General features: G+C 39.6%; 1 protein-coding gene across 1 annotated transcript in view; it reads left to right on the top strand.

Moving 5' to 3' along the window:
• The first annotated feature begins 16,146 nt into the window (after window positions 1–16,146).
• si:ch211-132g1.1 (T-cell surface antigen CD2) overlaps window positions 16,147–26,596 on the top strand; it is a 17,243-nt gene continuing 6,793 nt past the window's right edge. The window contains exon 1 of the mRNA XM_060055550.1: window positions 16,147–16,281. Within this exon, the coding sequence (XP_059911533.1) occupies window positions 16,221–16,281 (61 nt within the window). The 5' untranslated portion in view covers window positions 16,147–16,220. The remainder of the gene's footprint in view (window positions 16,282–26,596) is intronic.

The raw sequence follows: 26,596 nt of genomic DNA, 5'->3' as shown, positions 1-26,596 counted from the left end.
GTCCCAATTTATATTCGATGTTCGCGATATGGGCATTTTATACATCCCCTGGAGAACATCTCGCGATACATCGCATATATTCGATATATCGCCCAGCCCTAGCCTGGACTTTCATAATCCTCGCTTGGTGACTGTAAAGGATGTTTGGTCGGATGTTATGACGAAGAATCATAATGTGAATGGGAATATTCTATAAATGTCTTGATATCATCTTTCGTCTCAACACTTCTGCTGCAGCCACTTAAAGTCTCACTCCGAGAACCTTAAAATATGAATCAATTCATTAGAAGTATGAAAATATCTTCCCGGTTACGTAACGGGGCAAACAAGGTGTCCTTTGACATCTACGTTTCGAGGCGATTGCAACAGTGCCACACATGATCATATTTGAATATGTTTCGGGGTAGTAATTAGCTGTCGATTTTGGAGGCCTTTATCAATAATGACCAGCTATAGATTTGCTTCCCGATGGAGATTTTTGACAAATTACATGTTATTTAGCATCTACACGTTAAGCTGAGTCCAATGAGATCAAGCTTGCCCTCTTGCTACACCGAGATCATGTCCTAGACCTAGGTGTACCATGTAAAATACATGTTACCATTTTCTAGAGTGTCATGCTTGGTGTCATTGGACTCAACTCAACGTGTAGAGGCTAAATAACATGTCATTTGTCACAAATTTCTATCGGGAAGCAAATCAATAGCTGCTCATTATTGATTAAGGCCTCCAATTTCGACAGCTAATTACTACCATTAAACATGTTCGAATATGCTCATGTGTGGCACCGTTGCAATCGCCTGGAAGCGTAGATGTTGAAGGACACCTTGTTCTCTCTCTTACGCCACCGGGAAGATATTTACATGCTTTTGATTGACTAATGAATTGATTCAGCTATTCCCCCAGAAGTCTGGGGTCAAAAGGTCAAAAGGAGCCGGCACCACGCCGCTTATGAGTCAAAAGTTAATGTGTATTTCTCTCATACATTTTGTCATTATTAAAGAGAGGCCTGATTCTCAGATATGCAGGTTGGATGGCTACGGTGTAGGTCTGGGAATAACTTCAGGCCAAAATCTTGCAAGCGAGCCGCTGGGTGCAGGTGCAACGAGATGGAGCACTTGCTGAGTCATTTCCTGTAGGGCCGGAGCCACAGGTTGAAGCGTATGCGTCCTATGAGACCCCCTTTGATATATAAGAGACCTCAAAGTAAAGCTTACTTAAATGTCGTCGACCCAGTCACCTATTGCATCACTTCCTTTAGGGCTTCGGCCTCCTAATTGATCATTGTAGTATAATTGAATGCCCTCTTTCATATATATGATACCTCCACCACTGGGACGTGGCAACAATTCTCCAAATCCATATGGGGAGGGGGGGGTGATGCTTGTGGACAGTAGGGTTGTACACTAAATTAACCTCTAACTAAATTAAATGTATTATTATTATTATTACACTAGACATAAATAGGAAGAAAACTCAGGAGAAGGAATGACCTCTCATAAATATTTATTTAATAAATTGTTTCAAATAACCCTGCCTCGTTAAATCAATGAGCTTGGTGTTTTGCTTTCAAAAATAGGTTATAGAAGAAGTCTAAACTGCAGAAAATAAAAACATCCAAGCTGCCTTTTAAGGATACCTTGGAATATCCGTCTATTTTTTAACTAGTTTACGACAAAAACAACACAATTTACGGCAGCTCATTTGCCGCGTGGTTTTTAGAGCCATGTAAGGATTAGAGGGGCTGGTGGATAGCAACCACCATAGCAACCATGACGGTCAAGTGACTGGACTCAGCCCCATTGAAAAAAATAGAATACCACCCTCAGGAGATTAATGATATTTAAATGATTATGACCATGAAGTCTTTATTTGCATGGGTTTACATTTCGTTCTGTGTAGCATGGAAAAATCGGAGAAACACTCCCATTCGGAATGCATTGGTTTACATTTCTTTCTTTGGAGCACAGTTATTTTTATTTATTTTCAGTTTTTGAGGAGGTGCTTCAAAGATGCTAATTTTTCTGCAATAATCCAAAATCAAATGGAAAAACCCGTTGGCTTTTTGTCAAGGGAACCCAGGGCGACGCTCACTTCCGGGTTGGCCAACACACGTCATCCCTCCACCACTATACTGTAATAACGCATGTTGAAGTTGAATGATAATGAATTAATTTATTCTTTATTCTGCCATAGTATTTATTTATTTGGCAGCGAAATGCAGTGTGTGTGTGTGTGTGTGTGTGTGTGTGTGTGTGTGTGTGTGTGTGTGTGTGTGTGTGTGTGTGTGTGTGTGTGTGTGTATATAACACGCTATTTTATGTTGAAATGCGACGTAATCCAGTGTTCACGAAAACGTACGTGTTTCTAACAAGATGATATCATTAAAAGTTACATAAAGTAACGGTTTAATAACACAAAAGCAGGAAACACGTGAGCTGCATTTCCCATTCAGATAATAAAGATTAATAAAGATCATACACATTCACTGACTGAGGATTATTCAAGGGAAAAGTACATTTCTCGCTAGAAATGTCATTAGAAACACGTTAAATGGTGAATATGTCCTAAAATATTGCATCTCCCATTCAGTTAATGCTGGGTTTTTCGTATCATATGCACATATGCACGCGAAATGGACGTATCCGCCCTCCACAGTAGTTAATGCTGGGTTTTGCGTATCGTATGCACACGAAATGGTCATTGGGCGTATGTAGGCTACTGCACGCATCTTGAAAGTGTCAAACCGTGCGATCTGTGCGCATATTGGTGAGACTGGAAAAGCTGTCATATTCTTAGTTATCACAGACAATTTTTCAACAATAAATGTTCTGTACGGAGCTCCTTAAGGGACAATAGGGAGAAAGCTCCCGGACAGAACCTTAGATGGAAGTCGTGCTTAGTGACAAATCACGACAAATACTTCCAATTGATATGCATGAGTTTGAAAATTGTGCTTTTTGACACGAACATTTAGAAATACGTGTACCTGATCACGTTTCAATAGATTAAATAACGTGACAGTGTCACCTATTTTCGTGAGCCCGGGATGCCTGTACGCCGGCCATTATCGGCCGATGAAATATTCTTCGTCATATCTATCAAACCAAACATCCTTCACATTCGCCGAACGATGATTATGAAAGTAAAATGCACATTTCTCGCTAAAAATGTTTACATAAACACTTTTAATGGTTTAACTATGCTAAAATATCATATTTTCCACCCAGGATAAAAAGTATGTCCGCCATTTTCACAGAAGAATATCCTAAAAACTATCCAATAGGAAAGATGCTCACAGCGTCTATTAGAGACGTAGTGAGGCACCCCCCATTCCGTATGCAGAAGACGCCGAAGGGTACCTTTACCGTCACCGAGCGAATAAAAAGGGTACCTTTCCCGTCAGTCACCGACGCTAATGGCGCATTTCCACTGCAGGGTGCGGAACGGATCGGATCGCAAAGGTGCGGGTCGGATCGCGTTTCCACCGCCAAAAGTGGGCGTGACCCGGACTTTGCCGTACCCGTTCCGACCCCATTCTAGGGACTCCTCCGTTGCGGTACCCAAAACGAGACCAGACGCCTGAAAGGGTACCCTGGAATTCTAGCTACACCCCCCCTCCGTTGATTGGTCGACAGAATCGTCACTTCCGGGTGACGCGGGGATAAAAACAAACAAACAGTAGCCTCGAGGTATTATTCTTTACAATTAACATGTCGCGTAAAAAGCTTGCTTGGGCGAACAAGGAGGTGAAGACGTTCGTCTGCATTCTTGCGGAGGAAGACGTTGTTTACGATGTTTACGTAGCTGCCGCGGCGATTGACATCCGGCCTACCACCAAGGGTACTGTCGGCAGTGGAAACGCGACCTCGGAACTGAGCTGGGCTATACTGCCCCCTCCCTACCGCCCCTTTGCGATCCGATCCGTTCCGCACCCTGCAGTGGAAACGCGGCATAAAGGGCCTTTGCCAACAGTCGGTATTTGACGTTCTCGGAGTGAGACTGTGTTGGCCGATGACAAGGTTGAGGAAAATTGTGCCTCGTCCAAGTGCCAGGTTTTGTTTAGAAATGTGATTAAAAAAAAAAAACGTAAAAGGTGTGTTTACATCAGAAAATGTGGTAAGCATGAATGGGGAGGGGAGACACACACACACACACACACACACACACACACACACACACACACACACACACACACACACACACATTTCCATTTCATCTATTCTCTCTGGTTAAAGCCATATACACTTTCATATTGGATCCCTTCCACTGACTTTAACCCTATGCTATACCGTAATGACTGAAGATCAATGCCTGATTACCAAAAGATTCTGTTGAGTGTATAAAACGCAACAGCTGTGTTGATTGAGAATCACTTTACACCAATACTGTGCATAGTCTCATTCATTGCCATGGATTGCAAGAAGGAAATATTACAGAAAGGTCTGAAGCTAAAATATAATTTGCAAGTTCACATAATGAAGTGGGAAAACAAATTAAATATTTAAAATATTTAAAGAAAATAGGAGGTGCAAAATCTTAATTTTTAAGGAGGAGTGTGTTGTTATTACGACAAAGTAGGACAAGTCTACATTGGTATGGGGCCTCTGGGTCCCATAACTCGGAAGCTATTGAGCAAAAAGCCGTTTTCCATAGGAAATTAATGGGATTTTTAAAGAATTCAAAATAAAATAGGAGGTGCAAAATATTTATTTTTAGTGAGGTGTGTGTTGTTAGTACCATATAGTAGGACAGGTCTACATTGGTCTGGGGCCTCTGGGTCCCATAACTCGGAAGCTATTGAGCAAAAAGCCTTTTTCAATAGGAAATGAATGGGTTTTTAAAAAAATTCTAATAAAATGTGCTGCAAAATATTTATTGTTAGTGAGGTGTGTGTTATTATTACCACATAGTAGGACAGGTTTACATTGGTCTGGGGCCTCTGGGTCCCATAACTCGGAAAATATTGAGCAAAAAGCCGTTTTCCATAGGAAATGAATGGGATTTAAAAAAAAATCAAATAAAATTGGAGGTGCAAAATCCCAATTTTTTGTGAGGTGCGTGTTGTTAGTACCACATAGTCGGACAGGTCAACATTGGTCTGGGGCCTCTGGGTCCCATAACTCGGAAGCTATTGAGCAAAAAGCCGTTTTACATAGGAAATGAATGGGATTTTTAAAAAATTAAAATAAAATAGGAGGTGCAAAATATTTAGTGTTAGTGAGGTGTGTGTTGTTAGTACCACATAGTAGGACAGGTCAACATTGGTCTGGGGCCTCTGGGTCCCATAACTCGGAAGCTATTGAGCAAAAAGCCTTTTTCAATGGGAAATGAATGGGATTTTTAAAAAATTCTAATAAAATGTGCTGCAAAATATTTATTGTTAGTGAGGTGTGTGTTGTTAGTACCACATAGTCGGACAGGTCTACATTGGTCTGGGTCCCATAACTCAGAAGCTATTGAGCAAAAAACAAATTTCCCATAGGAAATGAATGGGATTCTTAAAATATTTAAATAAAATAGGAGGCGCAAAATATTTATTGTTAGTGAGGTGTTTGTTGTTAGTACCACATAGTCGGACAGGTCCACATTGGTCTGGGGCCTCTTGGTCCCATAACTCGGAAGCTATTGAGCAAAAAGCAATTTCCCATAGGAAATTAAGGGGATTCTTAAAATATTTAAATAAAATAGGAGGTGCAAAATATTAACTTTTAGTGAGGTGTGTGTTGTTAGTACCACATAGTAGGACAGGTCAACATTGGTCTGGGGCCTCTGGGTCCCATAACTCGGAAGCTATTGAGCAAAAAGCCTTTTTCAATGGGAAATGAATGGGATTTTTAAAAAATTCTAATAAAATGTGCTGCAAAATATTTATTGTTGGTGAGGTGTGTGTTGTTAGTACCACATAGTCGGACAGGTCTACATTGGTCTGGGGGGTCTGGGTCCCATAACTCAGAAGCTATTGAGCAAAAAACAAATTTCCCATAGGAAATGAATGGGATTCTTAAAATATTTAAATAAAATAGGAGGTGCAAAATATTAACTTTTAGTGAGGTGTGTGTTGTTAGTACCACATAGTAGGACAGGTCTACATTGGTCTGGGGCCTCTGGGTCCCATAACTCGGAAGCTATTGAGCAAAAAGCCTTTTTCAATAGGAAATGAATGGGTTTTTAAAAAAATTCTAATAAAATGTGCTGCAAAATATTTATTGTTAGTGAGGTGTGTGTTATTATTACCACATAGTAGGACAGGTTTACATTGGTCTGGGGCCTCTGGGTCCCATAACTCGGAAAATATTGAGCAAAAAGCCGTTTTCCATAGGAAATGAATGGGATTTAAAAAAAAATCAAATAAAATTGGAGGTGCAAAATCCCAATTTTTTGTGAGGTGCGTGTTGTTAGTACCACATAGTCGGACAGGTCAACATTGGTCTGGGGCCTCTGGGTCCCATAACTCGGAAGCTATTGAGCAAAAAGCCGTTTTACATAGGAAATGAATGGGATTTTTAAAAAATTAAAATAAAATAGGAGGTGCAAAATATTTAGTGTTAGTGAGGTGTGTGTTGTTAGTACCACATAGTAGGACAGGTCAACATTGGTCTGGGGCCTCTGGGTCCCATAACTCGGAAGCTATTGAGCAAAAAGCCTTTTTCAATGGGAAATGAATGGGATTTTTAAAAAATTCTAATAAAATGTGCTGCAAAATATTTATTGTTAGTGAGGTGTGTGTTGTTAGTACCACATAGTCGGACAGGTCTACATTGGTCTGGGTCCCATAACTCAGAAGCTATTGAGCAAAAAACAAATTTCCCATAGGAAATGAATGGGATTCTTAAAATATTTAAATAAAATAGGAGGCGCAAAATATTTATTGTTAGTGAGGTGTTTGTTGTTAGTACCACATAGTCGGACAGGTCCACATTGGTCTGGGGCCTCTTGGTCCCATAACTCGGAAGCTATTGAGCAAAAAGCAATTTCCCATAGGAAATTAAGGGGATTCTTAAAATATTTAAATAAAATAGGAGGTGCAAAATATTAACTTTTAGTGAGGTGTGTGTTGTTAGTACCACATAGTAGGACAGGTCAACATTGGTCTGGGGCCTCTGGGTCCCATAACTCGGAAGCTATTGAGCAAAAAGCCTTTTTCAATGGGAAATGAATGGGATTTTTAAAAAATTCTAATAAAATGTGCTGCAAAATATTTATTGTTGGTGAGGTGTGTGTTGTTAGTACCACATAGTCGGACAGGTCTACATTGGTCTGGGGGGTCTGGGTCCCATAACTCAGAAGCTATTGAGCAAAAAACAAATTTCCCATAGGAAATGAATGGGATTCTTAAAATATTTAAATAAAATAGGAGGTGCAAAATATTAACTTTTAGTGAGGTGTGTGTTGTTAGTACCACATAGTAGGACAGGTCTACATTGGTCTGGGGCCTCCAGGTCCAATAACTCGGAAGCTATTGAGCAAAAAGCAATCGGAAATGAATGGGATTCTTAAAATATTTAAATAAAATAGGAGGTGCAAAATATTAACTTTTCGTGAGGTGTGTGTTGTTAGTACCACATAGTAGGACAGGTCTACATTGGCCTGGGGCCTCTGGGTCCAATAACTCAGAAGCTATTGAGCAAAAAACAAATTTCCCATAGGAAATGAATGGGATTCTTAAAATATTTAAATAAAATAGGAGGTGCAAAATATTGATTTTTAGTGAGGTTTGTGTTGTTAGTACCACATAGTAGGACAGGTAAACATTGGTCTGGGGCCTCTGGGTCCCATAACTCGGAAGCTATTGAGCAAAAAGCAGTTTTCCATAGGAAATTAATGGGATTTTTAAAGAATTCAAATAAAATAGGAGGTGCAAAATATTTATTTTTAGTGAGGTGTGTGTTGTTAGTACCATATAGTAGGACAGGTCTACATTGGTCTGGGACCTCTGGGTCCCATAACTCGGAAGCTATTGAGCAAAAAGCAATTTCCCATAGGAAATGAATGGCCGAATATCTGTTGAATATCTGTTGAATAACCAACATCAAACTAACTTCACCACGTTACTTGGCAGCAAATGAAGATGAAGTACAAAAATATAGTTTAAAGAGGTAAACTAATGTTTAATTGAAATCAAATCAATTGTGCTGTTTTGCCTGCTCTACCTTATTTAAGAGCTATATTCAACATGTGATGGGCCTATATTTAAGCAGTAAATGTAAGTAGTACATTTCCCAGCCACCCCAACACTGCCAATATTTAATAGGATTTAGATATATTAGAAGGCTACACCTAGGCAAAATGCATTATATATATATGTCTTCAAAATAGCGCTTACTGAATATTAGGGTAACATTTTCCTCCATGTTAGTAAATCGAAAAAAAGCAGAGGCCCGGCAGACTGGAGGGGTTCCACCTCTGCAGCCCTCACAGAGTATGCGTCCTGTGGCTGAGGGCATCCTTGGGGGGAGCTCCTCTGATCCCCCCACCCCCCAGGATAGAAGTGCCTTTATAAGAGGTTGGTTATTCAAAATAATTAAAAATAATAATTAATACAACCCAGCGCGTTGCAAATTAGATGGGGCAATATTCTGGCTCAAGTAATAATTGCATTGTCTAATCATCTTCTTCCAGCTACTGATGGCGTCATCGCCCTACTTGAACCAGATGCCCTCACCAACCTCCATGCAATTGTAACAATTCAAAAGATGCAAAAGGATGCTTTGGAGATCCACATTTTGGAACCTAAGTTAAAGGTGGGTGAGGTGCAAACTGGGATACTGTTCCCTGCTCTAAAAACATACCCAATATAATATTTTTTTTTTTTTTGTGCTTTCAAGAAATAAAGAAATCCTCATAATAAGTAGATTGTCTTTATTTGAACACGGGCTGTGGTGGGAGAAGTTATTTTGTTGAAAAGTTTACTCAAAGGCTTTTACTTCAGTGAACAATGCAGACGATTATGCTGAGCATGTGCAGAAGAAAAGCATCTGGATAAAAGCAGTAGGCTACCAGGGTATTTTATGCCTTGCATTCTTAAAATGAGTTTCTTGACTTGCAGCAGTTATAGGTCCGTGGTTAGTCAGCCATACTCTGATCATGGGAACGCCACAACGTTGAAGTGACTGTAGTAGCCTACAGAGCGGGTGGGAGCAAGGTACGTTTTATTACTCTGTTTTCTGGGAATAATTGACGCAAGCAGAAACCAGAAAACAAGCCGTTTTTCGTTTTTTCGTTTTGACAAGAAAACGAAAATCTAAATTTCAGTTCGTTTATTCGTTTTTTGGTTCTTACTGAGCGAAACGAATTTACCACTCAATGGGCCCTATTTTAACGGTCTGAAACGCAAGTGGGAAGCGCAAAGCGCAAGTAGCTTTGTGGGCGGTTCTACGGCGCTATCGCTATTTTACAGGCGGATAAATGACACTTGCGTCGCGGCGCAAGTGTCAAAAGGGTTGGTCTGAAGCAGCCTAATTACCCGTAGGTGTGGTTTGGGCGTAACGTCCAACAAACCAATGAGAGTGCCAGCTCCCATCCCCTTTAAGAGCCATGAGCGCATTTGAATCGGACGAGTTGATATTTTGACAGCGCGTCTGCAGTCTCCGATGAGACAGATGCACATGAATTTCAAACTGCAAATGGCTCAGTTTATTGCCAAATAATATGGCCTAATTCACACATGGAATAAGGGGTTTTCTTCCACAACTTCAGAAATACTGAGTCTTCAAATAAATTTCGCCAAAGAAAACGTATATGATATAACATATGATATGCGGTAACTGTGGTTCTATTTAATGATATACGCAATACATTATAAACATTGTTTCTTATCAGTATTGTATGCTATCCTAATATGCATGTGTCCCCGCGGTAATAGACATTGCCATTTATTGTATTATGCGTTACGTGTTTAGTTTGCGTGTGTTTAAACAGAGCACACACGCGCGCCCACATTCATTCATTCTTTTTAACACTCACTCGCGGTAAAACAATGTTTTTCACGATCAAATACTCATCAATCCTAAAAGTTATGGGCATGTAGGCCTACACGATGTCTGTGTCAAGAAAATATGTTTTTGCTGTACGGTGTTTGCAGATGCATTGATTTTAAAGTACAACTTATTACCGCTGCATCATGCTGTTCTTTCCCAAATAATTTACCAAGAATGTGCGGCTAGGTAGATGAGAGAAGCAAAGTGTATGCGCGAGGTGCACAAGCAATCCGTATGCATCGCATGCGCATGTATGCATCCGCCCTTAAAATAGCATCTGAACAACGCGCCACTGACTTTAAACCAGGTATTTCCTGGTCAGTAGCGCAATGGTTTTCAGAAACGTCAAAATACCGTTTGCGCCAGAACACGCCTCCTCCTTCCGCCGAACCGCCCCTTGGGGCGCAAGATCATTCCCTAATTTACCGGCGAGTGGCGCAGGTGGCAAAAGAGCGCTCTGCGCCAGTTGGAAACTAGCAACGACACATGCGCCAGTGACTAAGTCACTTGCGCCGGATGCAAGATAGGGCCCAATATCTTATTGGCTAGCGTGCTTCATTGCCCTGTGCTCTTCATAATAAAAGTTCTTCTGTCGACAAAAATATTACTGTATTATAGACACTAGCAGACACAGAGGACCACGCCACCAACAGTCAAGACTGACACGGCTTCAAATAACAATAATAGTATTCATAATAATCTGAAAATGAGAACTTATGAAGCTATGATGACTTCAGTGCAGTTGATGTTTAGCCACAGTTAATACATGCAGAGTAGACCTGAGGGCTTTACTACGACAACGTTGTCCGGCTCTGAACTATGCGCTCTGTGCGCGTTCACATCAAAGGAGCTGCGATCGCGGGCTGCTGATTTCCTCACAGCCTGAGAGCTATGAGGAATACAAGTGATTACAACACATTTCTGACAGCTGAACATTGCGCAGGGCTCTCCGTGAGACGCACGCAATTCAACCCATTCACACGCCACACAACTTGCGCCGCTATTTAACAGTGGAAGGGTAGGAATCAAATGCGTCCGGGTGAAATTTCAAAATCGTCCGGGATTTTATTAAAGCCTCAATACATGTTCACATTTAATTTGCGTTGCGTTCCTCTGGGTCTGTCACAAACTAGTTGGGCTACGCCCTCCCCTACTCAGTTCTGTTCGCTTTGCATTGGTGGAAGTGAGTAGGGGGAGTGGTAAGTAAAGCCTTCAGATTGGACGGTTTGACTTTAGAGTTACCGTCATGTTTTGTATTATTTTTTTACCATTATTGTTTTATAGGGAAAAACATTAACACATTTCTCCATTCTCCTGCACGGGATTGATAAAGTTCTATCTATGTAACAGAAGGAAACACTTACTCATACTCCATCAAATATTCATACTCATACTTTGCACACTTTACCACAGCATTGGCCTACTGAATGCCACAGATATATTTTTAAGCATTGGACTGAATACCACATAAATATAATGTATGTTTTGCACGTTTGCAACGTTTAAAAGTTCAGGGAAAAGTATATGCCTCTACTGGTGTTGCTTAGGCCAATATCCTTTTGAGGCAGTGTTGTTTCTGAATATTAGTGTTAAGGGCCAATAATGCCTACTATCATACATTAGTCACCATGTCTGTGGACAAATTTGTATGCAGTAACATATTAATATATCCCCCCCTCCCCCCCCCCCCCGCCGACAAAATCTCAGTCTGAACTCAGTTAAAAAATGGAGAGCCCTGCATTGCGCATCTGTTGACCTTTATCCATTTACAGTAAGTAGTTTTCTTGCTGGAAGATATTTTATATTGTTTTCATATTATTATTTACTGACGGTGATTACAGAATGCAAGTGTGTGTTATATTGAAAGCGAGGCTGGGTGTGCCTATGAATATAGGCTACAGTGAGTTCTTTAAGGTGCTGTACAAGCAAATCATATTGACTACTCTGTACAGTGACAAAGAGTGTACAGTAACCAATTCATTCAATATTGAATAGGCTACTGTAGCCTACACTATGTACAAATGGTTTTGCTCTTTGCTCATGGCAGTTGTGGCAGTCATTTTAACATGTCAGCAGGCAAGCTTCACTCATTCCAGGATGTATTATGCTTTGTCATATAGCCTACTTGGAACGTGTTTTGAAATGGATCTATAGTAGCCTATAGAAATTTGCCAGCTGGAATACAAAGCAAACTCTCCTTCAAATGCACATACATGGAAGTCTTGTATTGTCATCCCCAAATAATGCTGCAATGTAATAATATACATCTTTAAATGCACAATAATGAGTCATTATTTTTATTATGACTTATCAAAGATTTTTATTGGCTCCCAGAATGCAGGTCTGTTAGTGACTCCCAGTGTCTCTAAAAACAGACTGGGAAGTAGAGCATTCAGTTACTGGGCTCCTTTACTGTGGAACCAGCTCTCCCCATGGGTCAGAGAGGCAGACCCCCCCCCCCCCCCCTCACCTTCGCACCTTGTAGTTTGGCCTTGGCGTCTCGCAGTCTCTCTGTGTTTCCATATATTCTCCACAGCTCCACCCCCAGTCTGAACCAACTGCAATTTTTCCCCTTGGTTTTCCTGGGAGTTTTTACTCAGTCGATGTGAGGGTTTAAGGGAAGAGGATGTTGTTATGATGCTCATGCTATGTAAAGCCCTTTGAGACAAACTGTTGATAAAATTGCCTTGCCTTGCCTAACCCGCTTGGACTTTAATTCATATTCATGCTACTAGTTTGATCATTGACTGACTACATGAATAGAGATTCTTATAGAGGTCTTATAGTCAAACGGTATAGGGTATATACACATTTTTATGTGTTTAGGCCAGTTATGAGATCTAGTTAACATCATTAAAAGTCATTTCCAAACACATTAAAGAAAAGAAAAAAACAAAAGCAAAGAGATTTTGCAGCAATAGCACACTTTTACTTAAACAGAGTGGGATAGGAATCAGGTTAACAAAACATCTAAGAACATCTAAGCTGTCTAACACATTACCAACGCAACATTGAAACATCATAAAACATCACAAAAAAAACAGCTGGAATACAAAGAGTTTGCTTTGTATTCCAGCCGGCCTGTTATGAGCAAATTTCTATACGCTACTATAGATCCATTCCAAAACACGTTCCAAGTAGGCTATAGGACAACGCATAATGCATCCTGGAATGAGTGAAGCTTGCCTGCTGACACGTTAAAATGACTGTCACAACTGCCATGAGCAAAACCATTTGTACATAGTGTAGGCTACAGTAGCCTATTCGATATTGAATGAAGTAGGTTACTTTACACTCCCTGTCACTGTACACAGAGTAGACAATATGATTTGCTTGTACAGCACCTTAAAAAACTCACTGTAGCCTATATTCATAGGCACACCCAGCCTCGCTTTCAATATAACACGCACTCGCATTCTGTAAACACCATCAGTAAATAATAATATGAAAACAATATAAAATATCAAGAAAAAATAATTTGTTTACTTTAAATGGATAAAGGTCAACAAATGCGCAATTTTCAGCTGTCAGAAATGTGTTGTGATCACTTGTATTCCTCATAGCTCTCAGGCTGTGAGGAAATCATGGACATAATAGGAGGAAATCAGCAGCCCGCGATCGCAGGTCTGCTCTGTATTAACTGTGGCTAAACATCAACTGCACTGAAGTCATCATAACTTCATAAGTTCTCATTTTCAAATGATTATGAATACTATTATTGTTATTTGAAGCCGTGTCAGTCTTGACTGTGGGTGGTGTGGTCCTCTGTGTCTGCTAGTGTCTATAATACAGTAATATTTTTGTCGACATTATCAAACGGAAGAACTTTTATTATGAAGAGCACAGGGCAATGAAGCACGCTAGCCAATAAGAGGACCCGCCCACTGGCGGAAACCAGATATTGAGTGGTAAATTCGTTTCGCTCAGTAAGAACCAAAAAACGAATAAACGAACTGAAATTTAGATTTTCGTTTTCTTGTCAAAACGAAAAAACGAAAAAACGGCTTGTTTTCTGGTTTCTGCTTGCGTCAATTATTCCCAGAAAACAGAGTAATAAAACGTACCTTGCTCGGGTGGGATGCACGGGGCGGATTATTCTGCACATGCGAGAAAAAAAAAACTTAAATTTAAAGCATGCCCCCGGTGCGTTTGACAGTTAACATGGGGGCTGAGAAGGTGGTCTAAATAAATTATAGATTGCGCTGAAAAACGATAGCGCTCGTGAAGAAAATTATCAGGAACCAACCGGGGTCTTAATAATCGTTCCTCACGGAGATTCCTTCTGAGGATCGCAGCCTCTACGTCCACAGGCTTGTAGAAAAGGACATGCCATTTCTAACACTTCCTTCTGTCGGAGAGCTGCCTTCAGCCTTATAGACAACAAACTCAGAGTAGGTCTAACCACCTCCCGAGCAGGTTAGACCCACGGCGTATGTTGCCGCAGCAACTAACTCACGGTTGCGCTGAACCTGCTACCTGAAACGGAAAACCCAGAGTTTCCATTAACTCAGAGCGAACAAACTCTGGGTTGCCTCAAAACAATCTACCTGAAGAAGTGCTCTGCAGTCTTGAAAGTAGACTAGAGGGCATCCTACAGGACGGAGTTGGGTGTCTTACATTACGCCAAATTTAATTACTTAGTTCCACTGAATTCCCCCCCAAATTATTGCATTAACATGCCACAAGTGTCCTACAATGTATTTTAATGGTCTGCAAAAAAAAACAAAGCTGAGACATGCAGGAGCAAATTCAAGCAGTTGTAACGATGGACTTGTGCTAGCTCATTAAAATGCTGACTCACAATAGAGTTCTGTATCATTTTGTTTGTGAGGACATTTTTCACAGATGTGCAACTTCTGATGCAGTTCACATTTGGGTTTACGAATGAACCCGTATTGGGCATGTTCTCAGATTATGGAACACGGGTGTGTGAATGTGTTTTGCACCTGCTGCGCTGCGATTGTAGCAAAAATGTCAATCGCAGCATGACTCTTTGAAGTTGTGATGCACAGGATAGGATTTGTGCACTTGTAACACAGACTTGTGAACTCGTAGACCCTATTTAGTGTTTACGTGTTTAAAATATTTACGACTTCAAATGTACTGTTACACATTTTTGACTTTTGAGTAGGCCTACACATGCAAAATAAATATTTACGACTTCAAATGTACTGTTACACATTTGTGACTTTAGAGAACACACGCAAAATGAATATTTAGGACTTCAAATTTACTGTTACACATTTATAACTTTAGTGTATGCATACAAAATCTGCAGTTACAGGTGCTAAAGACTTTTGCTACGATAACACCTTCATAACGGACCGATCCGACTCCTGGCTGTACCCACTGCCTTGCTGCCTCAAGGGCTGAGGCAGGAACATAACCGGAACCTCTCGCTGCTCCATGAAGCAGCCGACAGCTCCGGGATCAAGACACAGTTTGTGAAGAGGTCGTCCTTGAGGAAAAGGCAGGCCTTCTGTCGGCCAACCACTGCTAACCCCAACCCTGGGAGAAAACAAGCCTTGTCCAAACACTGTTATGGCCATGGCTCTACACCTGCCACACATGCCATCCACCTCCAGTCATCATCTCTGCTCTACTTAAACCCTGGTTCCTCAGCCTCTTGTCGCCGGATAGTTTTTTTCAACCACAGTGGTCGATATCCAGACAGTTTATCTGCTACTGTGGTTTAAACAACCACATACTTGTGGTTGGTCTTGTACGAAACGTACAAGACCTTTGCGGTTTCGCCATGAAATTGGCTTCGTGTGGACGGGGCCTAAGACACTAGAGACACTTTCGGCGGGAGGCAGAGCGGGTTGATTTGTAACCGGTAGGTCGCTGGTTCGATTCCCGGCTCATCCTCCTAGCTGAGTTTCGAGGTGTCCCTGGACAAGGCACCTCACCCGTCCCTGACTGCTCCTGACGAACTGGCTGTCGCCTTGCGTGATCGACTCCATCGTCGGTGTGTGAATGTGTGCATGAATGGGTGAACGTCAGCCAATATTGTAAAGCGCTTTTTAATGAAAGCGATATATAATTGCCAACCATCTACCATTTATCATGCATGATGTAACCTCTGGTTAGATTCAACTCTTGTCTACGTCTGCGCTCGGGTCCCCCCCCCTGTTCGCTCGCAACACCCACACACACAGGAAGCTTCCTTATTGAAGACAGGCTGCTGTCTGTGTGTGTGTGTGTGTGTGAGGTTTCAGTTGCAGTCAGCGGTCGGTGAGGATGGAGCTGTTTCCTGTGTGTCTCTTCCTGCTGGCTGCCTTCACGGCGGCCTCCTCAGCAGGTACATGTACCCTTATGCCCCGAGACCGAAGCCTGAAGTTAGACCTGGAGACTAAAGCATGAAGTTATTTCATGGGGTTTATTGTTACACTAGAGGAACTAGGTTAAGATGAGTTGAGGTTAATTGTTTCACTACTGGTACTAGGTTAAGATGAGTTGAGGTTAATTGTTTCACTACTGGTACTAGGTTAAGATGAGTTAAGGTTAATTGTTTCACTACTGGTACTAGGTTAAGATGAGTTAAGGTTAATTGTTTCACTACTGGTACTAGGTTAAGATGAGTTGAGGTTAATTGTTTCACTGCTGGTACTAGGTTAAGATGAGTTGAGGTTAATTGTTTCACTACTGGTACTAGGTTAAGATGAGTTGAGGTTAATTGTTTCACTACTGGTACTAGGTTAAGATGAGTTAAGGTTAATTGTTTCACTACTGGTACTAGGTTAAGATGAGTTGAGGTTAATTGTTTCACTGCTGGTACTAGGTTAAGATGAGTTGAGGTTAATTGTTTCACTACTGGTACTAGGTTAAGATGAGTTTGGGTATATTGTTAAACTACTGATACTAGGTTAAGATGAGTTGAGGTTAAGTGTTACATGCACCCTTATACCCAGAGACTTAAACGTGAAGTTATGCCCACTCACATGTTGTGTTATCCACCGTGTTTGGGTCTTTCGTTTTTTAAAATTTTCCGCCCTTTTGCTTTTAGTTTGATGTTGTTTTGGTTTCGCTGCACTGTGGGAAATTCCTAAAAGTCTAAAAGGTTTTATTGAAACTTAAGTGAGTCTTTAAGGAATGTACAAATATCTCAATAATAAGATTTGCTTGTTGATAAGAATAAGGATTGTATAAATATCGTAAGTCTTAAAATATCAGCTAATTTATTACGTTGGTTCTTTAGTTTCTCAGTATGTTATCTTTATAAATATTTGGAACTATGGTCTGGTTCATAATCATCAGCCATAGTCACTATTTCATTTATTTTATGTATGAAGTTGAAAGAAATCCAAAACTCTCATTGAAAAACGCAATTACCCATTGATTCCAATTTAGCTATGTGTATATATAGCCAAATATAGTTTATTTGTTTCACTATATTATGTGAAAAACAATTCTTCAACCTGTTAGGCCTATAGTTTTCAAGGAATAGTTTAACATGCACATTGTTATGGTTACAAATGTAGTATGAAATGTATTTGCATTCATTGTTCTTAATGTCAATTGTAAGTAAATATGTAATATTAACTGACATGAGATAAACATGCCATCTACCTAATCATTTATTATTTTTTAATTGATTATATATTATTATATTAGAACAAAGATAAGTTGAATAAATGTAGAAAATAGAGGTGGTTGGATTTGAAAGCCGAAGAGAGAAGCAGGATTTATTTTTAACAGAAACCACAGACAATGGAGACATCAACACTAAATCAAATGTCATATGATCAGAAAACTGTTTTCTTGTCGGCACAAAGCCAACGTACAAAACACGGGACAAGAAAACATATTTGTAGGGACAGCTGATACCTAGGTAGGTATAGGTCCCATATAGTTTTAACATATTTACATTAACAGTCACTTTAACATATTTACATTTGCGGTTTCTACAACATATTTACACATAGTTTTTATAACATTTCCACATTTCCATACAGCAATTTCAACATATTTACATTTACAGTTATACAATTCATTATTGTTATTATTATATCATTTAGTTATAATAACATATCAATACACATTCATTTGTACATGTAGTTACGATAATATATTCAAATGTACATTTAGTAATACAATGTTTACATTCACAGTTAGCTTAAAGTATTCACATCAACATTTAGGTATTATAACATACCTAAACTCACATATAGTTCTAACACAATATTTCCCATTGAAGTTCAAGTTAAGTCAATGATCACACTCACACACACATGCACATGCACACGCACACACACACACACACAGTACTCAAACAGGCAGTAGCAACCGTCGATGGATATACAATTCTTGAGTATCAAGCTCCCCTTCCTCAACCATGTAGGTCACTAAGGTAAACACGGCAGACTTCAAACTATAAAGTATCATCACATTTAAAAACAAGACTTTAAGGTTCCTGTGCACAGAGGGGATGGTGTCAGATGTATGCTTTGGGCAATGCACGGTTTTAATATGGATACAGTACATTATTCAACAGATAGTTCAAACCATATAATTAGATTGAACAAGAGGCATTCCATGAGTGCTAATATAGAGTATAACAGCACTGTGACTTTTAACTGTATCACTCCGCTTTAGAGGTGTTCTAATAATAAGTTTTTATCTAGCTTAGATTAAAACAAACTTTGCACAATAAATGGAAACATACAGATACATTTATATGATACAGAGTAGTCTAGCTGATCTGCAGCAATGTGTAGGTCTATACCAGGGGTCTTCAACTAAAATTTAACAAGGTCCAGTTACTAAAGATTTCTTCCAAGAAAGGTCCGAACCTCTAACCTACCACCAACTAATAGCCTACTTTTGTCAAATACAATCAACGCAGCATATTTCCTCATAATTTCAGATGTATTTATTTTCAATTTCCAAATAGCTTACTTTTATCAATGAAAACATATTAACATTTCAAATAAACATAAAAAGAGCATAAGGCCTACATATCAAATAAACACAAAAAGAGCATTAGGCCTTAATTTCAAGTAAGCAAAACAGGTACACTCGGCCTACATTTCAAGTAAGCAAAACAGGTACCCCATCTGTAGTGACTGAGACAACCTTTTTTAGATCCATCCCCCTCTTTGACAGCATCTCCTTAATAGCCTCATAAATGTCTTCTCGTCTTGTGTGTTGCCCGGACCTGGACAGCGGTTCGCCGTTTGAAGATGTCTGGTCGGTACAAAGTAGAGAGCTAGTGTGTTTATGTGTTGCTTGGCAACAGTTCAGTCCCAGTCGAGTTTCGGGTTGGGGTCGTTGGGCAAGGAATCCTGACTGGGGGGGGGGGGGGGGGGGATTACTGCCGCGGCCCACATAAATGGACCGGCCCACCGGGAAACCTCCCGATCTTCCCGATGGCCACTCCGCCTCTGGACAGAGTCCAAGTAGCGTCACAGCACATTTTCGGAACGTCAGGTGAAAATTAGTTGTAGCCCAACATGGAGCAAAGATATTTGCGTCCAATATCCAATAGACATTCCGTCTTTTCTTTGCTCCATGTCGAGCCATGTCTCATTTTCACCCGACTGTCCGACAAAAGATCGTAAAAAGCATGCTGGAAAACACACTTAAAAATGCAGATGCATATAGGCCTAACACATTCAGCATTAGGACGAGGGAGAAGGAGTTCGACCGGTCTGCAGATCAATGTATATCACGCTGGATATCCCTGATGTTTATTTTCACCGGTGCTCCCCACCCCATTTTTCCTATTTGACGCTTTAACCTGCCGCAGACCTTTGTGTCCAATGTTTGAACGATCTTCACACACATGTGGGTTTGTTGTCAAATTCTGGCACTGTTGTAGGAATTGCAAATGTGAAAAGGAACCGCACCAAATCAAAAAATAAACATTTGTGTCTTAGTCCGGACCAAAGAGAGCGAACTTGAGGACTTTCCTGGTGTGAATACGCCCTAAAACCCGAAGCAGGACGTGGAACCATAATCAGCCCTTATGATAAAGGTATGAAGTATCACATTCAGAAACAAGGCTAATGATAAAACTGAAAACTGTGATATTACAAGTATAAAGTATGATAACATTAAGTAACAAGGGTGATAATACAAGTATAAAGTATTATTATTAGTTAGAGAAGTATAAATACAGCTACAAAGTATTTTAAAAATAAGTAATAAAAGTAAGAAAAATAGTGTTGGATAAATAAAAGCATAAAAAGTATTCAAGCCTAAATAAATGTACAATGGATCATACACTGCGGTAGAGTGGCATGTCCTTAAAAATAGTGTGTGTGTGTGTGTGTGTGTGTGTGTGTGTGTGTGTGTGTGTGTGTGTGTGTGTGTGTGTGTGTGTGTGTGTGTGTGTGTGTGTGTGTGTGTGTGTGTGTGTGTGTGTGTGTGTGGTGACGTAGAGTTCAAAAGCTTGGGAGACTCTTGGTTTGTGTGATAGCTTGTCCTTTAGCGGTTTGTTTGATAGCTTGTCCTTAAGCCTAGAGGTTTGTGTGATAGCTTGGCCCTCAAACTAGCGGTTCGGGGGTTGCAGGGACGGTTGACGTGGAATCATAACCAAGCCTTGAGTCTCCTCTAGGCCTTCTTCCTTCCTTCATGGTTGTATTGGACCTGATTGGTCAGCAGCTCAGGCCTAGTGACGTACTGTCTGTGCGCTGTCTCACCACTCTCTGTAGAGCAGGGGTCATCATAGTGTGAGATGGTGAGCCTCCCCTAAGAGAACAAATAAACAACACCGAAGTACACAATGCGTAAATGGTCCTTATTTTTACTTTAAACTGTTGATTCTTACCTACAGAATCTAAGGTGCATTATTATAGCACTTCTTGGTGTGTGTTGGATTGATGTAAACCCTACACACTCCCCCCCCCCCCCGTATGCGTGGTGCCGTGGTACCATCTGCTCATTTTGACGGCTTCCTGTAATACTGCAGTCAGACTATTGACTAGTGTTGTTCCTTCGAGCGAGGGGTGTTCCTGGCAACCAGAAGAAGCTTCACCACAATTCTGCTTGTTTTCTAATGAGGTGTTGAAATGCATTGCACATACAATACGTGTTGATCTGTAGATACTGCACGCAAAACATTGAGATAGATATCATTTATCTATCTCAATTACATAAGATCTCTATCTTATACAAGCTGCTATAAGATTTTACATTGCACAAAAATGTTTTAAGATATTTGATGTTAAGATAGAGTGAGAAACTTCATTTTTTGTGTTTGGTTGTTTCCCTCCCCTCGGGATCATAAATCATGTGTCTGTCAGAGCTGTCCAGTAACGCAATATATTAAGGTCCTTGTAATAAGCCTTTGTTATTAGGTAATACAACACTTATTATATGCTTATTAACATTAATTGGTGTTAATATGTCCATCTATAAGTGTTATTAATAACATAATAAACATGTTTATTGTGAGATTATAAGACGTTTATAAGCACTTATAAGAAACTTGTTAACTATTTATTGATTGCATAATAACATTAATAATAGTCTTAATAGTCTTAATAAACGCATTACAAAACCATTTATTGAGTCTTACTAATTTACCTTTTATGTCATTGTTAAACCTTTCATTAAGGTTAATAAATCCTTTATTAAACTGCTAATTATGCATTTTGTAGGTAGAGGATCTAAAGCGGGAACAATGCTTATTACAGTTAATAATTCTGCACATATTGAGTGAATGTGATGTGTTTTGTGCCTCATATCCATGGGCTCATATCATATCCTTTAAAGGCTTTTATTCTTAAGGTAATTTTAAACCAGAAGTTCTGTTTAAGCAAGTGGTTGATAATGTTGGATTTCATGATTCTTTTCCTTGATTCAGTTCACGTCGGTCAGTTCCCCAAGACGAATCGTTCAGAATTATTCGTTTGTTCGTCCAGTCGAGTTTCCGGTAGCGGTCATGCAATGCACGGTTCTCAGCTGAGTCAGTTAGACTCAGCTCCTCCCTCGTTCTCATTCTCAAACCATCGTGGAAGTCGTTCATCAATCAACACAACATTAAAACTTGAACCAAACACAGCATGATGGGGGGGTTGTAGTTGATTATTGCATGTTTTACATATCAGCAAGATAATATACTTGATTTGGCAATGATGGTGGGAGTACCGGGTGGAGAACGAATTATGAAAGAACGAGACAGATTGACGAGACATTCAACATTTTTATTAATCTGCCATGACACAAAAAATTCAAAGACAGCATGCACATACCATTTCACTGATATTGGATACGCTCGCTCACTAAGCCTCTTCCATCTTCACTCACAGTGGGTCTGGGTGGAGTAGAGTCTGAGAATGAACGAGAGAGAAGAATCAGTTCGGTTCGTTCTGGTTAAAAATGTGTTCATTCGAACTGATTCGGTCGCAAACGACCCATCACTAGTGGATGATGGCTTGACGCATATGCTCGATGAAGTGTTTGACGAACGTTTGGAGAACATGTCGGGATCGTCAGCACGAGCACCACAAACCAACAACTGACAGACAAAAGACAGGAACAAGCACAGAAAACATGGATATGAGGAGAGGTCCAAACTAGAGGATGACTATCTGGTAAGTTTAAGAATGTAATGCAATTGTAACTGTAGCTGGTTCTAGCTAGCTAGCCGTTTGCTAGCAAACTTTTTTGGCTTCCATTACTTTCTTTCAGAGGCTTTGGCGTGCTACATTTGAGCTAACGTTTAGCCTATGCTATCATATGAAACTAGGTAACCAAACGTATCTAATTCTTACAGTTATGTCATGAATCCATGCCCAAACGGCTTGATTCTAATTCTTAGCACTGAACATTTATGCATTGAAATAACGCATCTGGATTTTTTGCCTTTGAATTTAACTCATTAATAAATCATTTTCAGCTTTATTTTTCAATGTTAAAAAATTCAAAATCAAATATTCAACGTTAAAAATTCAACTTTAACATTACAACATCCCCAAATTCAACATGCCAAATTCACCTGCAAAATTTAATGCATGAATATTCAGTGTTATCATCCAGGGACCCAAGGAAGAGAAATCAATCCTTGATGCTAGATCGTGGTCAAGCAAGGAGAGCGGCAATAAGAGCGTCACTTGCTGGTTCTTTCTTTCTTGATACAAACTAGGGCTTTGATCTTTGCCCAAAAATCCTATTTGAAGTTTGTTTGTTTATTAATATTAATATTCGAATATATTCGAATATTTATCAATAATATTTTGACCATTAAATGTCTTCACTTAGATCTGGATTGGGCTTTGCGAGGTTTGTTTACCGGCGTTGCTATGGTTACCGGTCATGCGCGTTCCAACGGTTTATTAGGTTTCTAATAAATCGCTGTCTAATCAATAGGCCTACTTCATTCACTGCCTCTTCTGTGGTCATTACAATATTATGAATGGACTGCGTCGGGTTCTCCGACGCTCTCCCTCTTGGCCTGCCCATAACACGTTTGAATATTAATTGATCAAATAATTTATTAATAATTTTTTGATATTCAAATTATATTCGAATAAAGAAGTTCGGAGTCATAGCCCTAATACAAACGTTAATTCTAAACAGCATTTTACACAGTAGCCTAAAATAGGAAATGCTCAAAGGTAAATCAACGTCATTAAACACTGACTGCATCTTTTTATGGGGAGAGAAGCAACGAGGTTGGACCTTACTAAATGTCCTATCCATTGTATCGGTCCAGCGAGTGACCCGCTCTTATTCCAGCTCTCCTTGCTTGACCGCGATCTAGCATCTAGGATCGATTGCTGATGCGTTATTTCAATGCATAAATATTCAGTGCTTTGAATACAATGGCTTTTATCTTCAAAATCCAGTAAATCTGTAAATCTGGCACAGATTTACTTCCATACTATGTGGTCAATGTTCTTTTTGTTTCTTTATACAGTAACAAGAAAGACGTGCCAGAAAAACTCTCAACCATCCCCTGAGGTCATGGAGGAGCCGGACTCGGATTCCGTTTTTTATAATGTTGATTTGCAAGACTTTTTTTTTTTATTAAAAAAAATATATTTTTCGAAAGAGCTGTCGTATAGTGTTTGTTGTGATTCACGGCCATAACATTGTATTTACAGTATATGTCTTTTATATTTTATATTTTCTCAACCTTGATAATATATAATATATATAGTAGGCCTACTTATTAACTGTTAATAAGTTTATATTTCAGGACTTATTAACTTTAAAGCAAATGGTTGCAGCCTCTATAGGCTTACTGTGGCGCTGATGTGAGTACTGTATGCATGCAATACTACTACTCATAGTAATAATCGGAGAGGGTTGAGAAGCAGTGGGTTGACAATCCATTCTAGGTTGGTACCTCATTTTGAAATTCCCCAAAAAAGAAACTACATATATGACTGTTCTTTAAATTTTTAATACATTGATTTGGAGGTTTTCAATCTAACATCCCACTGGTTTGATTTTACCTAAGAGAAAAATCTTTATTTTTTAAAGCATCCACAGCAGCCTTAATAATGAGATTATGAGACGATGAGAATGAAGCGGCAACAGTGTGACTGTGCAGAGTGAGAGAGATGGCTTCAATGGATGACCAGGGATTGGTGGTGGCGTTACCCAGGAAGGGCGGTTGTAGTTAACTGCAAGCAACAGAACATGAATAGTGAAGTGGAGGAAGGGGTAGAAATGAGACTTCATTAACAGATTCATGCACAGCTCAGATTTATATGGAGATAAGCTTCTTACACAATTTGCATACAGCATAAGTAAGTAACAGAAACAGTCTGGGAAGATTATTTTTTCATTATTTAAATTAAGCTTCAGTGATCTAAAGCAACACAACGTATTGTTCATTGTATCATTCAACACACTGTGTTACAGGTCGCGCGATAGCGCATATCATTTCATGCAAGCGAGTGTTTACTTCCTGGTTACAGGTCGCGCGATAGCACATATCATCACATCCGATCTTAAAGAGAACATGACGTGAACAGTTTAGGAATGCATATTCCGGGAAAACATTAGAACTCTGAAATGCTGACTAAATATAAAGCATGTTATTAATTAATTAAGATACCATAGCACGCAGGAGTCAGGACGGTGCTCCCCCCCGGGCTAAAGCCCCGGATGTTTTCAATTGCTAACGACGCCCCTGTCGTAGATCTCTATATGTTCTGTAATTAAAACTATTAATCGCTCCACCGGCACTTTCCCGAGTGATTTGTCCGCCATTGTTTCTTGTTTTGACGGTTGAGAGTTTCCTTCGCGACAAAGTGTCAATGTTCCGCTTGTGATTGGTCAGTCTCCAAAAAGACGCCTGACGTCGGCCGCTTTCTTCCTGAAAGTTGAACTTCTTTCAACCCTCCGTATGGCAGAAAAAAACGCTGGGAGAGGCGTTTAAAAAACGGCCGTGACTTTTTCCAGAAACACTCTGCTCCATATAATGTAAAACAAGCACTGGCAGATTTAAAAAAACGCTAGATGTGAACACGGCCTAATAAAGGACTTATTATCCTTAATAAGAATGGTTCCCGTTTTAGATCCCGTACCTGCAAAATGCATAATTAGCATCCTTAATAAAGGATTTATGCTTACCCTTAGTATGCATAAACAAATTATTAGTAAAGGTTTAACAATGACATAATAGGTAAGTTAGTAAGACTCAATAAATGGGTTTGGAATTCATTTATTAACAACTATAATAAACTCATAAGACCATTATTAATGTTATTAAGCATTCAATTAATAGTTAACAAGTTTCTTATTAGTGTTTATAAAAGTCTTAAAATCTCACAATAAACATGTTTATTATGTTATTATTAACAGTTATTGATACTCTTGTTAAAACAAATTAATGTTAATAAGCATATAATAAGGGTCTTATTACCTATTAACAGAGGCTTATTGCAAGGACCTTAATATATAGCGTTACCGAGCTGTCCCCCTAACACACTTCACCAACAAACCAAAGGCGTTTGTTCTCACGCTAGTTGTGCGACGGTCCAAAATAGCCAAAATTTAGTTTTGCGCCCCCCTTTCCCATAGTGAGTGCTCCCCTGTTAATTGACATTACCTTGTTCAGGAGTTTTTCCACCCACTTATAGCTCTACTATACTACATTGCAATAAAAAAATGTCTGATGCATGGACAACAAACAGAAACGTTTTAGAACATTTAATTTTTAATTATTTTAACACTCAAATTCTGGTTCAAAGTATGGATGAACTCCATAAAGTGTAAAGGTGCTCACGTAAGGAATCTTAAAAAGACTAAACATGGCTAAAATATGGTCTACCCTCATACATAAATGAAAGATGCTCAAGAATATTTAACACTAAGAATAGGCAAAAAGGGTCACCTCTAATGAATTGTATAAAAAGTGCTGTGAAGGATTCTCAAGAATAGTTAACAAAAGGGCCAAAGGGCTCTTTATGGTTCCAACTTGATGCAACGCAAGGGGGTTACGGAGCTGTTACGTCCTTGGGGACCCTCCTTGCATCCACCGCAAGGACCTGACGGGCGCCTGCCGAAATTATAACCATGCGTCGAGGCGATTCAGTCGCAAGGGCTGTGATTGGTCCGCTAACTGTATTATTTCCGGCAATATGCTTTGTATGTAAAAAAATCAAAGGCAAAACATGTAACTTTTGCCTTTATAGGGTAACTTTTTTTCTTACTCA

This window comes from Gadus macrocephalus, chromosome 7 (assembly GCF_031168955.1).
Source record: "Gadus macrocephalus chromosome 7, ASM3116895v1".
NCBI classification, from domain to species: Eukaryota; Metazoa; Chordata; class Actinopteri; order Gadiformes; family Gadidae; genus Gadus; species Gadus macrocephalus.
This window is presented reverse-complemented; position numbering and strand designations above follow the sequence as displayed.